Below are 14,943 nucleotides of genomic sequence, written 5' to 3'. Positions count from 1 at the left end.
TTTTTTTTATCCTGTTAGAAATGGATCCCAGTACTTCTAATCCTGGACCAAAACAAAAACGCAGGTCATACGAAGCTGGTTTCAAACTTAAGGTTGTGTCAAGAGCAGAAGAGAGCAATAACAGTATTGCAAGTAGGGAATCTTGTGTTGACGAAAAACAAGTGAGGGAGTGGCGGAAAATGAAAGCTGACTTGGAAAAGATTCCAAAGGCAAAAAAAGCTCGACGTGGTTTAACGACTTCATATGAAGCTCTAGAGAATAAATTGCATAAATGGGTTATAGAGTGTCGTCAAAATGGTTACTGCGTGACACGTATTGGAATTCGCTTACGTGCCCTTCAAATGGCTAAAGATGACAAATTAAAAGCACCAGGCATTGAAAATTTTGTTGCGTCAGCAGGATGGTGTACCCGCTTTATGAATAGGTTTTCCTTAAGTTTGCGGCAAAGAACAAAGATTTCACAGAAGTTGCCAAAAGACCTTGATGAGAAAGTGATGTCATTCCATTCATTCGTCATAAAGAAAAGAAGGAACCATAACTTTGACCTGGAAGATATTGGGAATATGGATGAAACACCTATGACCTTTGATCTTCCTAGCAACAGAACTGTGGCAAGTTTGGGAGAAAAAACTATTTTACTCAGAACCACAGGAAATGAAAAAAACCATTTCACAGTCATTCTGTCATGTTTGGCTAATGGAACTAAGCTGCGGCCTGTCATTATTTTTAAAAGAAAGACCTTGCCTAAAAAGGTCAAATTCCCACCACGAATTACAGTGCATGCACACATTAAAGGCTGGATGGATGAAGACAGAACAAAAAATGGCTGGAAGAAATCTGGAACGGACGTCCAGGAACAGCCTTAAAGAAAAAAACCATCATTACTAGTTTGGGATATGTTCAGAGCCCACACATCTGATGACATAAAAAAATTGGCAAAGTCTTCTCAAGTTACTTTGGCCGTTATCCCAGGTGGGCTTACACCTGTATTGCAGCCCCTAGATGTGTGTTTAAACAAACCTTTCAAAGACCGTGTGCGAAAGATGTGGCATGAATGGATGTCGTCTGGTCAAGCCCAACTGACAAAAGTTGGAAATCTGAGGAAGCCCGACATAGAATTGGTGGGTTCGTGATGCATGGGAAGAGATTCCAGAGGACATGGTGCAACGCGCCTTCAAGAAATGTGGCATTAGTAATGCTATGGATGGCAGTGAAGACAGCGTTTTGTATGAGAATGACAGCAGTGATGGTGATGACTGTGAACTCTGTGATGATGACAATGTCTATGCTGATAACCTCACACCAGATAAAGCTGAAGCTCTGTTTGGACATACAGATGATGAGGAGGAATCCAGTTTTGAAGGATTTTAACTCTTGTGTTTTAGCTTGGTTGCTGATTGAGCTAATAAGGTTATTGTACTTTTTAAAGTTATTGTTGATACCATATTGGTTTTGTTGACTCTTTTCCACTTACAGAACTAGTTTACTGTTTTTCTTTTAAATAAATATTCAAAAACATTTAACCTACTGATGCCTCAATTAATGTAATTTTATTGGTATCTATTTTTATTTTTGAAATTTACCAGTAGCTGTTGCATTTCCCACCCTAGGCTTATACTCCAGTCAATAAGTTTTCCCAGTTTTTTGTGGTAAAATTAGGTACCTCGGCTTATATTCGGGTCAATTTATACTCTAGTATATATATCAGTTTATTTGGCATAATACAACTACTGTAAAATAAAAATATGAAGTCAGCAAGGTGTTCTTTGACCATCTTAAAGAACAGATCCACAGTTTTTATACAGTTCACAGAGCTTGACTTATATTATATTTCCCAGTAGATGCTGTATTATACCTCATAATTCCTGTACATTTATGACAAAAATTAAAACTCTTATTTTTCAAATTTTTATCTAGATTTGTTTTTATATACTCAGGGTTTTTTTTTTTTCTTTTTCTTTTTAATGTTATGTTTTTTTGGGGAGTGGTGTAAATACTTGTTTATACAGGTACTTACAGCAACTATGTATTATGTCATTCTGCTTGTGGTTATGTCTTTGTAATGATGGACCTCGATCTGGAGTACATTAACACCCCTGTACAGTTTAAAAATCTTGAGTTGCATTTTGATGTTGAACTTGCATTTGAGATCATAGTGTTCTGTTATATGCCTTTCATTCAAAACAGTCTTTCTCCTCATTTTGATTGGGTCCACTCACTAAAACAATTTTTATTTCCACATGACAGAGTCCACATGGCCTTTCCATGAGAACCAGCGGAAGTCCAAAGTTTGCTATGAAAACACGTCAAGCGTTTTACCTACATACCACAAAGTTGACGAGGATTGCTAGAAGGATATGCCATGATATTTTTCGTCCACAGTATGCTGCAAGACATCCATACATGCCTATCAACAGTGCCGCTATTAAAGCAGAGTGTAGGTATTTAGACATTTATGAGCCGGAATTATTTTTACACAATAATTCCATTTTTTGTTTCTATTTTATTTTATTTATTTTTTCGCTGTTGTGCTTTTAATTGGATACCACGGTCCTGAAAATGTTACTTTTAAATGTCAATTTCAAGGCTAACTTAAATAATTTTTACCATTCTCTATAACTAAAATAACATCCATTTATACTACCATGGAGCAACTTTAGTTATTAGTTTATCAAGAGTCATCCCAAACTTTTTCTTTTTTTTTTTTTTTTTTGTCTTCTACACTTCTAAAAGTAAAGCTTTTTGTATTGACATGCAGAAATCTTTCAGTTAGGAAACTGATTTAGGGATTTACTATCTCTGTGCAATTGCCTTACAGCATTACCAAAAGAGCTTGTGCAAGTAGAAAAAAAAAAATGTAAAAAATTATGGCACCATAAGCAAATTTTTTATTTCGTGTGGACCTTGGATTCGATGAGGTCAGAGAGGAATTTAGTAGTATTCTTGACCGTAACCGGTAAGAAATGTATATGGTATGTAGGAACAAGCAAGGTTATAGAGGCTATAATGGACTGTCGGGTAGACAGAGACCCAAATCTAGACAGTTGGGGGTGGCAGGTTGGATAGGTACTTGAAGGCTAGGTTAAAGGCACAGTCATATGTATTTAGAACCGTACCAAGATACCCCCTTAATTTATAACAATAATGTATTAAATAAAGTGGAGAGGGGGTTTTGTAAGAGATCCATGGTCCTCTTGGCCTACCTGCATTGCAATGGCACAAAAAATGTCACAAAGGAAAGTATTTGTCTTTTTCTTGTTTTTGTTTTGTTTGTTTGTTTAAATGTGCGGTGAACCCAACAAAAAAAATTTTTATGAACATTGGTCTGGTCATTGCGGGTTAATGGTGCAGTCATTCATTTTTTAATGTACAAACTACGCATATTTTATATTTAGAAACCTAGAATTTGATGGCTGAAAAAGAACCTATACATCCAGCTAATCCACCCTTTTATTTATACAGTAGTGTCTAAAAATACTGGCACCCTTGCAGTGTTTTTCTGCTAGAAAATCATTGAAATTAAAAAATATTTTGGTACCCACATGTTTGAATTTGGTTTCCAGTTGAATAAAATAAAAAAGGCAGAAAAATACTAAGTTGTAGCTTGTTCCTCATAGAAATCCTAAAATAGGCCAGACAAAAATTTTGCCAACTTTTAGAAGTAACTCAAGAAAGACAGTCTCTAAAAAAATCGTAGCAAAATATCCACTGGTGGCTGGGGTTTGCTGCTGTTTAAAAAAAAAAAAAAGAGATTCGCCACTCACTTCCATATTTAGAAAATAAAACAATAAAAAAGAAGACTGAGCTAATGAGCAACCTTGTGTAAGCCATTGAGAAAAAAATAATAAATATGCATGTTTAATAAAGATATTATTACATATTCTCACCAATTAAATTAGGTGGTAGATCTGATGGTAGAATCATGTAAAAGAAACAACCCGGAGTTGGAGTAAAATAGAAAAACTCTTCATCTCATAAATGAACAATAACAATTAATAAATGCCAAATTACATAAATCCATGTAATAATCCTCCTATTGATTTTCCAGCACTTTGCTCAAGGGGAGCAGGAGACACATATAACTATGAGATGTATATACGCAGAAATAGAAAATAATCAAATTACTTCATTCTGTACAGATGGAAAGTTCATTTGGAACTTTTTAGTCCCAAAGTGTTTAGAAGGTCGTTGAAGGTATTGTTGTAGTCAATGGAAGTTATGTGATTAGTCACTGGACTTACAGGTTAAATTTACCAAAATATAATTCCATCAATCCTGTATTATAGCAGGGGGGCTGCTGGAACTGTCTAGCAGTTGAACATACAGTAGATAGCATATACTATGCTATGCTACATTATCCCCATGCTAGACTACAAAGCTAATGGATGTATTGCTACCTCCTAGACCCATGTAAAAGCAAGAAAATTGCTTTGGCATCCTATCCAGCAGTGACTTTATTGGGTACTCATTAAAGCATGTTTTAATAGTAACTGTTGATAACAAGAGTAGTCTAGCTGACGCGCGTTTCGCCCCTTGAGCTTGTTCAGTAGTTAGGAATGACTACTGTAATCAGGAAGGACTACCTGGCATATTGCCTTATTCATTTTCCATTTCGAGGGGCTTTGAGAGTTTTCTTTATAAACGTGTTGTCCTATTTAGTGTTTTCTCATATTATATAGTCATTTTCCTGACACATATCTGAATACAATTAACTGTTTTTATGAACACATTTAAGGTCACACTTATGCAGAAATTCAGAAAATTCTAAAGGATTCACAAACTTTCTAGTACCACTATCCAAACTCTACACATAGGGCCCTGGTCGATAGTAAACGCATAGCCCCAGCACTATGAGACAGCATTGTAGTATTCATATGTTTATTTTTATTTTTTGTGTCTGCAGGTACAACAAGGCTTCCTGAGGCTTCAAAAACTCCACTGAGTTTAAAACAGATTGTCCGAAAACCTTTAGAACAAGTTCTGCGATATATAGGTACATATAGAACATTTTGCCACTATTCTTCTATTTAGTACAAAGCACATGATAAACTAGTAACACAATATTTTAATTTCTCAGAGACTCATCCCTGCACTCCTAAGCTAGACCCTATAAAATGCATTTCCACAAGCATCAGCAATGCCCTGACCCCAGTCAAGTCTTCGCCTGTCATCAACAATGGATCTCCAACAATCCTTGGCAAACGCAGCTATGAACAGCATAATGGTATGGATGGTATGTGTCTTTCTGTACTAGTTACTTTTTGTAAATCGATTCCATTATGGATTGAGTTAGTCATTTTTTGTCTGCATTAGAATACATTATTTGCAGAAAACTTTTCAGTTAAGCTATATGTAAAATAGCAAGCCAAATTTCCTGTTAAATCTACAGTTTCAACTGTACATTAGAAATAGATTTTGTAATTTTTAGAGCGACTTTTGACCTATTGTAACATTCTGTCATAAATGTTTACTGCTATATTTTTCTGTTCTAACTGGATGCATAGTGCCACAAAAACGAAATAACTCAATCTGGACTTATACATTCAGTGCACGCAGTTTGTATAACTCTGTCTTTTGACTTTCTTCTCTTCTTTTATTTTTCTTTTTTGGTACTTTTGTACAAAAATGCATGTTTTGGGTTTATAACTTCAAACTGTGTTGCAGACTATTTTAGGGACAGATCAGCAAGCAAAGACGTTCGACTTAACCGAGTGGATGGAAAAAGAAGGCTGCCTTTTCTTGCATGTAGAAGGGAGAAAATAATGAAGCAGATTAAACAAGACGGGGAGAGAAAATGGAGCACCTTTTAATTTGGACTGAAGCTGTGATGAGGAATACCCAAAACCGACGGTTTTTCGAGAGGTGTTAACTTTTCTCTCCCCTCTCAGAACTTTTTCTTTTTAAAAATTATATATATATATATATATATATATATATATATATATATATATATATATATTACACACACACACATTGAGCAGCCTTTTTTTCTTGTAAAATTTTCTTTTATAAACTGCAACTATTTGCAGTCTGGAAATAACTATCCACAAGGTTTTTACGTTGCAATCTTTTCCATTTCTCTCTGACCTTTGCTTTACGCAAGACAGCAGATCCGGTAGCCTTCCAACCAGATCCTGAACTTTATGATTTCTTTCTTACCCAAATCTATTGTAGAACATTATTAATTATATGTGGTTCATGATCCTGTATATAGAAACATCACTGAGACCCTTCCCCTTACAACTGTGGAAAACACTGCTTTAATTCCACACTGAGAAATAAAATATATGAAGTACCTGTAGAATTATTTGCTTAGTGTTTGTATGACCTGTTTTGTGCAAATATTTTGTTTTATTTAAATGTTCGTTTGTTCTTTTTTTTTTTTTTTTTTTATTGTGCCACCATGCCTGCAATTAGTGTTTACATAGCTCACAAAAAGTTAGTTAGGACCTCATTCTTTAAATGACACTTTAGACCCATCCACAAAACCTTTCTGCTGCTAATTGACTTTCTGCCTGGGCCCATTAATTCTACACATATATACCTTATTTTTTCTGCAAAACCCAAATTCATGTGTACTTAGATAATTTCATACAGGAAACATCTTTTCAGTTATCTGGAATTAAGATGTCATTCTAATCTTGTATATGTTTTGTTTTTTTTGTTACAAACAAGTATTTAATATGTTGCCTATATTTTAGTTATAGCTTAGTTTTTATTTAAAGGAAATAGCCGTCCAAATACATTTCTTTGGTAAACCCATAGTCAGAGTAGGAAGGAAAGTGGCCGATGCCCAGAAGCCCTGCTGTTCATGAGAGATACCCATCCCTAAGCATCTCTCTAAGGAGAGATGGCAACAGAATTGTGGGTCTGGTCGGGATATTTGACCCCTGATGTTCTGATACTAGGGGAAGAGTTGTTTGCTACTAAAATGTGCTTTGTTGGACTCCTCTCTTAAGGCGCATCACAGTGCCAGAGAGCTTCTTGGCTAAATAGAAAATTCTCTTGTGGAAACACTTTGTAACTTCAAATTTAGTATGTTCAACTCTTGATTCAAGGTAAATAATTTTGGAATAGAGCATGTTACTTGTAATTGTGTTTTGGTAAACGATGATGCAAGAAAAAGCTGTTCTTGTCAGGCACTAACATATGCACTCTTGAAATACAGTTGGAATTGTTCAATGTTTTAAATTATTGGATTTATTTTTATGTGTATTTTTGCGTCTTACAGTATGTTTTTTTTTTGCATTTTCCCCACTGTGTGACCCCTATTTGTAAGCAAATGCAGACTCTGAGTTCTGTTTTCTTTTTCAAACGTATTCATGTTTCATTTATGTGAATTTAAAGAGCTATGTCATGCAGAAACTTGTTAGCATATACTTTGATGGCCTATTCAGTTTTTCCTTCTGCAAATGTCTGCAGTTCTGCACTCTACTCACTTTTATTTTCAAAGTTACATTTAAAAACATGCACTCCATTGTTGCATAGAAACGCATTTTACAGTGTTTTTGTTTTATTTTTTTCTTGTACAAAATTGATTCACTATTGTTTGTGACTATGATGGGTTCATCAGTACTATAAAGTGTTTACAAAGGACAATTTATGGAATCAAACTATTTTTTGAACATTTATGGTAACTGCTGTGAAGTATTAGTAGTATGAAGATGAAATTGTTCTAGACAATGTGCTTTAAAAGATTTCACATTGCTATAACATTTGTGTGCCATATGATACAAAATTATTTTTCTAAGAGGTCAGTAAATAAAGGACTGTGTAATAGTGTTTATTCTAATATGTCATTGTAAAATAAAAAGGAAACACAAATGTAATTACTCTACATCATCCAAAAAAGACAATGTTGATATCATTTGTTTGAAATCCTTATTTAATCTACATGGTTTGGTTTTTTTTTAAACTTTAAATGAATGTCATTTAATGAGAGAGTGGGTAAGAATGCAGATATAATTAATGAAATGTGCTGTGAAGGGAAATGGTTGGAATAATGAGAGAAAATAATGTGAAAGCATTCTGATGAGAGATGCATTTGTTTTAAATCTAAGAAGCAATAGTTGAAAGCAATTAAGAATTACTAAACTGAAATCGAAGGTTGAAAATTTATTTTGAAAAAAACAAAACAATAAAATAATACATGTTCAAAACCAAAAAGACCCTGGTTTTAATACCCAAACACCACAGTGTCCCTTTTTTTTAAATTCTAAATAGGAATGCTATCCTCCTGTACCTCCAACTGCATGGTACCACTTCTGTTTATTTGCATTGTTGATGGAATTTTCAAGTATCCTTTATACTTCATTTAATTGTGTAGTAGCTCACATACTTCACATAGTATCCCTCTGGAGAATTTCTGATGCAAAAGCACATTGAATAATATATCTGTCCATCTCCTAGAACATATTAAACAATAAGTATAACCGGTTTGCACATTCCAAATAAATGATACAAATATTTATTCATGCACCAAATGTCAAAATGTAATAAAAACATTAAGGGACCTAATAACAATAATTATATACTATATAGCTTAATTATACAGAAAAACTTCAGTCATGGTTTCATGTAAGTTGAGTATTCCAGAAACGTGAGAAACTAAACTTTCAACATTGAGGGCTATTTCGGTCTGTTTATGTGTTTCTCTACACTGAATAAAGTGGTTATATCAGTATTTGCGAATGTGACTTAATAAACAATTTCCTGCCTTGTTTTTATTTATAAGAGGAACACATATTTATTGAATTGATGTGATGCAACTATTGTGGTTCCTGCTTTTCTGATCATTCGAAGACTACGTTCTGTGTGAGTACCAATGCAGCAAGCTTAGTAGGAGTGGAGTCAAGGCTCAGATTGGGCCTCTCCTGCTATTAACAACATTCAGTACAGTGTAATCTTATATGCTATTTTGGGTTGCATCCACATAACTCTAGATCTAATACGTTGGTGCTCACGATAGACAGTCAGACACTTTCTTCAGTCCATGTAAAAAAAATGTTAACTATTAATGTGTCAAGGACTTAGAAAACATGGGTGAATGTCAAAGACTGGCTTGCCCAAAACATCCCACATTGTGCTCACCCTTGGGCCCTGTGCCCCACGCTAAAGATTTATGCACATGGGTATTCTGCACCCATGCGTCGTGCAGCTACAGCAGATCTAGGTTCCCAATATTTTGAAATGGAAGAAGCAGGACACACTTGTGATCTAAGTTTGCTTAAGACACAAAACTACCTTATACTTTTGTATGCCTAATAAAATTAACCAGTTATCATTATCTTAATAATGTACTTCCATAAGGAATCTGAATGGCAAATTAAAGATTTCTAGAGAATAAAAAAAATCCTCGGAAAAAAAGGCCACACGGTGGTCCCGGCCTTCTCATGAGCTTTTCGTAATGTATATTTTTTATTTAATATTTTTGCAGTGCATATTGTTAAAACATTTCAATGGCTAAAAATTGTATTTAACATTTGTTTCATTTATGTACAAATTAATTGCTTAATTTGTTTCTATTGGATAGTGTGGAGTAATTGCAGGTCGTCTTTTCCTTACAATACATTTTTGCTACTTTATATAGTGGAAAGTTTGGACAGCTTACTGGGAAGATGTTTTCTTTTTTGTTTATTAATAAACACATTGTTTCAGGTGTATTTATGTTTCTCAATATCACAAATGCATATTTTATATCACTTTCTTGTTTGTTGGTTTAATATTTATTAAACTTAATATGAAAGTTAACAATTTGTTTTGATGTAGTCTTTTTTTTTTTTTTCTTTTTCTCTTCTGTTTATCTGGGCTTGGACAGGCAACATGAAGAAGCGCCTGCTGATGCCTAGCAGGGGTAAGGATTTTAATGTGCCATTTGCAAAGAAATATGCTTTTGTGTAGAATTATTGACCGGGCTTATTTGTTTTGTGTGACATAGTGTTTTAGTGTCTCTGCACTGTTTCTTGTATTAGAAGGACAATACATGTTTAGTCATGTGATATAAATGCATTCTGTCTCATACCAGTTAGCCCATGGCTTAAGAGTTGCATGGTCCTACGCCAGGTTTTTTCAAAGTGCGGCTTTGTTAAACCACCATTTTTCATTTTACTGTTTTCCAAATGTGCAATGTATCGGAGGCAAAACTGTACATCCTAGCTGCATGAGTTAAAGCCTCCTAAGGTTAAACATCGGTGTCACTTGAGACATTTAGACAAATATTCCCCAATTGTAAAGCGCTACGGAATATGTTGGCGCTATATAAATAAATGATGAAATATAAAACAATGTTTTAACAGTTTGCAAAACCACAAGCCTAACTACATGAAAAAATGCATACTTTGCACATGGTATCAAAAGGCAAGATTGCTCTTGGCACAGATACAAAGTTCTTAGTAATTAAAAATGAGACACAATGCACCCCCTTGACAGCAAAACGAAAATCCTCAACCTCCACTAAACAGTCTGGGATGGTTTCCATTCTAATGGGACCATGAGCAACTTTGTTATCCCAGTGACCCCAGTATAATGGATAGTGGTCCCTAAAACCCCAGATGATTATACCTAAAGTGTAAAACACAAAAAAAAGTAAATAACATTGTAAAATAAAATGACCATTTCATGGAAAAAAATAAAATCTTTCTTTGTTCTTTAACTGGTGTAATCCAGTAGGAATCTGTATTTTGCCGTGATCAGTCATAGTCCAATGAGTTAAACGAGCAAACAAAACCTAGGGAAAATAAAAAAGCCATAATACAGAATAGTTCATGTGCTGACTATGACTAGTAAATGAATATGACCTAATAATTTGGACTTCCATTGCTTCCCAGTAAATTAGAAGTGAATTCACAGTACAAAAAATGCACAGTACAACCAGATGTTTCATTCAGATATGGTTTTATCCTGCAGCTGTAGTTTGTTTGCTTTTGAAACCACCACACATTGCATGCTTGAGGGCATGCCAATCACCGTTTAATACATAATGCACATTGGGCTTTCAAACATCATTCGGTGTATGGGCGTTATAAACCACATACAAAGTTACACTTTTAGAAATCCTGGCCCTGGTGTTTTTATGCTTTTTTTTTCCATAAAAGAAACTTGTTATTAGTTTCTCAATAAACTTTATCCTATCAAAGTGAATATACTTCTGCTTAGTCATTTTTAGCATTATTTGTGCATATGATTAGTGTATAATAATTTTAAAACTATCAAATTGCTTAAAGAATTGAAATTTGTTGCTTTTATCTTAAACAAGGGCTAGTGGTGTCAACTATGAAATTAAACAAACAACTTCACAAAATATACCTGAGTAACTGGAGCTGTTATGACAAGCCAGTGTGTGTAGATTTCTACTTTTTGCCGTTTAGCGAGTAGGGAATTGCAGTGTAAACAAATAAATAAATAACTTTCTTGCACCTGTCATTGTGACATGCCTGTCCTGGCTGACAGATACTGTGGTTACTATGCTTTCTCAAATACAATGCTGGTCTTCTATTCAGGCTTATATAGTAATCATGGCATTTGTCAGCCAGGACCAACTTACTGCAGTAAAAAGGAACTTGACTTCTGAGGGAGGCAAAGGCATAAAAGATATAAGCACTTTGGTACATCTAAAACTCTCCTCAAGCTTCTCCTGGACTGATTTTTCTTCACAAGACCAATTTACATATGTGCATCCTAATGTACACTTTATGGACAAAAGTATTTGGCCATATCTGTTAATTATTGAATTGAGGCGTTTCAATCAGACCCGTGGCCAGAGGTGCATAAAATCAAGCACCTAGCCATGCAGTTTCCATTTGCAAACAATTGCTATACAAAATGGGTTGTTCTGAAGAGCTCAGTGACTTCAAGTGTGGTACTGTGATAGGATACCACCTTTGCAATAAGACAGTCCGTGAAATTTCATTTCTGCTGGATATTCCACAGTCTACTGTAAGTGATATTAGAAAGTGGAAGCGTTTAGTAACAACAGCAACTCGGCCACAAAGCGGAAGACCACGTAAAATCAGAGCGGGTCAATGACTGCTAGGGTGCATGGTGCGTAAAAGTCGCCAACGCTCTGCTGAAGATTTCCGAGCTTCCATTGGCATTAATGTAAGCATAAAAACTGTGCGGCGGGAGGTTAATGAAATGGGTTTTCATGGCCGAGCAGCTGCATGCAAGCCTCACATCACCAAGACCAATGCCAAGCGTCTGTTGGAGTGGCGTAAAGCACCTAGACACTGGACTGTGGAGCAGTGAAAACATGTTCTGTGGAGTGACGAATGGCGCTTCTCTGTCTGGCAGTGAGATGGGTGAGTCTGTAGGCCGGGAGAACGTTACCTGCCTGACTGCATTACGCCAACTGTGAAGTTTGGTGGAGGAGGTATAATGGTATGGGGCTGCTTTTCAGAGTTTGGGTTAGGCCACTTATCTCCAGTGAAGGGCAATCTTAATGCTTAAGCATACCAAGTCATTTTGGACAGTGCTATAATTCCAGCTTTGTGGCAACAGTTTGGGAATGGCCCTTTTCCTTTCCAAAATGACTGTGCCCCAGAGCACAAAGCAAAGGCTACAAAGACATGGTTTGATGTGCTTGGTGTGGAAGAACTGGACTGGCCCGCACAGAGCCCCGACCTCAACCCCGTCAAACACCTTTGGGATTAATTGGAATGGAGATTGCAAGCAAGGCCTTCTTATCAAACATCAGTGCCTGACCTCATAAATGCTCTACAGAATGAATGAGCACAAATTACCACAGAAACACTCCAACATCTTGTAGAAAGCCTTCCAAGAAGAGTGGAAGCTGTTTGTCAGGCACCGTCTCCGCACCTCCGCTGGGTGCCGGAGACGGACGCCCTCTGGCCGCAAGTCACATACCGTTGCTAGGCACGTGATCGTGGCACTCGCGCATGCGCGATGCGCCGCTTCGGTTTCTAGGCAACCCTGTCGCTTCCCGGCGATCAGCTGATACTGATCGCCGGAACCTCCTCCCTCCTGGGCTTCCTGTTTGGCTCTATATAAACTCACTCTGGCACCATTGGGGTGCCAGAGTATTGGTTCCTACCAGCTCCAGCAATATTTCTATTTATCCAGATTGCCCTCCTGTGTTTGATTACTCGGCTTGTTTGACTTCTCTTCCGGATCTCCCTGTGTACTTCGTTGCCCGCACTGGTATTGACCTTGGACCGTTCCTGATTACTCTCTGCCTTCTCCGTTCTGCGTTTCTCTAGGTTTCGACTCGGCCTGTCTGACTACTCTCCATTCGCTGCCCTGGTAACTATCTGGGAGAACCGCGACCTGCGCATCACACGCAGCAAAGCCCAAACTTCCTTGCGGGGGTCCCTGGTGAACACCGGTGGTGCGTTAGACTCCGCGCCTCCCGGTTTAGTAGCGCCAATATCAGTCAGTGATATTCCTAGTGAAGACGTGACACTGTTATTGCTGCAAGAGGGGGACCAACGCCATAATAAAATGTGTGTATTTGAATACAATGTCATTACAGTCCCTGTTGATGTAATGGTCAAGCGTTCAAATACTTTTGCCTATATAGTGTATGTATCTATTGATCTATCTGCACCTATTAACAATGCATGTTATTTCTATATTACACACTTTCTAGATTACTATGTAGCATGTTTAATGCAGAACGACTGTTTAATCCATTATTGATGTAATATCAAATGGACATACAGAAAAATTACCAGGAAGAGCTTGACTGTGGTGCAGTTAGTAGGTGACATGCAGAAATGTATATGTATTTATACCACTTTTTAAAACTGAGCTAAATGGAAATGTGTTCCCTGGCATCAAATTTGCTCCTACAGGAACTTCACTGCTTTCACGAATTAAATGTATTTCAGATTATGGTGAATAAAAAACATTTTTTTGAATACAGGTGCAAGACACTCTCTATGTGGAGATACTTAGATCTATGAGGGCCAATGTATGCATTAATGTGCATTAATATAATGTGTCTCCAAGAACACCTGGACATCCTCAATCAAAACATAGCATCTTTACCTCTCCGTTCAGTGATGGTGCATCATTATGTTCTTGCAACCTTAAAAATAGCCTACCTGGAAAGTGCAGTCCCGCAAATCAAAATTATTAGAAAATGTTTGGAAGATCTTTTTTTATTTTTTGTTGGTAATAAAAAATATACACATGGAAATATGAAACAAAATTATTGTACAAAAGCAGGGGCTGTGTCTCACGTTGATGTATATGAAAGTATCACATATACCAAAAGGTAGAGAAAAAAATGAGCAACAGCACATTGGCAGGTAAGTGTACATTACCAGAGTACTAGCAAACTTTCGGCCCTCATAGGACCTTTGTGATATCTAGTGAAGCTACTGTTCATTTTCTTCTCTGCTATGTGAAGGGTTTGAAGTGAATCCATTTTGTGGCATGTACATTTTCATCCCCCAAATGCATAACCTTACATTTATCCACATTAAACCTCATCTGCAATACTGCTGCCCTATAGCCCAATAAATCTAGGTCTCTTGCAAGACATTTTGTATGGACTATTGCGTTTCATATTGTTTTTTTACATCCTCTAATCGAAACTCCTTAGACCAAAGTTACGGAGACCCACTCCTGGAGTCAGGACTAGAGTTACCATTTTATTGGTGAGTGCACTGATGTGACCTGATTTGGCTAGGTGGAGCCACATTTTTTGCACACCCTTAATGGGAAGGATAGCGGTCAGTAACAGTGCAGGTTGGGTGGCACTCATAAGCGGGATGGTTGTAGGTGGAATAGTGAACTACAATCAGAGAGACTGTACTTTTAGAAAGCTCATTCTCACCTATGGTCATGAGATGCGGGTAATGAGTGAAAGAACAAGGTAATGCATACAGGCTGCAGAAATTGGGTTTCTACACAGGTGTGCTGGATTTAAATTCAATAAGGAGTTTGGCAATCTCTTAGAGCCTTTAAGTCAAGTAACTACAC

At 36.6% G+C, this 14,943-nt stretch overlaps 1 protein-coding gene across 11 annotated transcripts in view; it reads left to right on the top strand.

Annotated features, from left to right (window-relative positions):
• MTA1 (metastasis associated 1) overlaps nucleotides 1-14,943 on the top strand; it is a 303,171-nt gene that overhangs the window by 97,768 nt on the left and 190,460 nt on the right. For 4 of the 11 annotated variants that reach the window (XM_075192755.1, XM_075192764.1, XM_075192757.1 and 1 more), the window contains 4 exons: nucleotides 2,248-2,437; nucleotides 4,904-4,993; nucleotides 5,078-5,233; nucleotides 9,818-9,853. In XM_075192755.1, coding sequence (XP_075048856.1) covers nucleotides 2,248-2,437; nucleotides 4,904-4,993; nucleotides 5,078-5,233; nucleotides 9,818-9,853 — 472 coding nt within the window. Of the gene's footprint in view, nucleotides 1-2,247; nucleotides 2,438-4,903; nucleotides 4,994-5,077; nucleotides 5,234-5,664; nucleotides 5,898-9,817; nucleotides 9,854-13,879; nucleotides 13,927-14,943 lie in introns of those variants that run through there. The other 7 variants (XM_075192754.1, XM_075192760.1, XM_075192759.1 and 4 more) reach the window with 5 other exon arrangements.

The sequence above is a fragment of the Mixophyes fleayi genome, chromosome 12 (assembly GCF_038048845.1).
Source record: "Mixophyes fleayi isolate aMixFle1 chromosome 12, aMixFle1.hap1, whole genome shotgun sequence".
Lineage (NCBI taxonomy): Eukaryota > Metazoa > Chordata > Amphibia > Anura > Limnodynastidae > Mixophyes > Mixophyes fleayi.
This window is presented reverse-complemented; position numbering and strand designations above follow the sequence as displayed.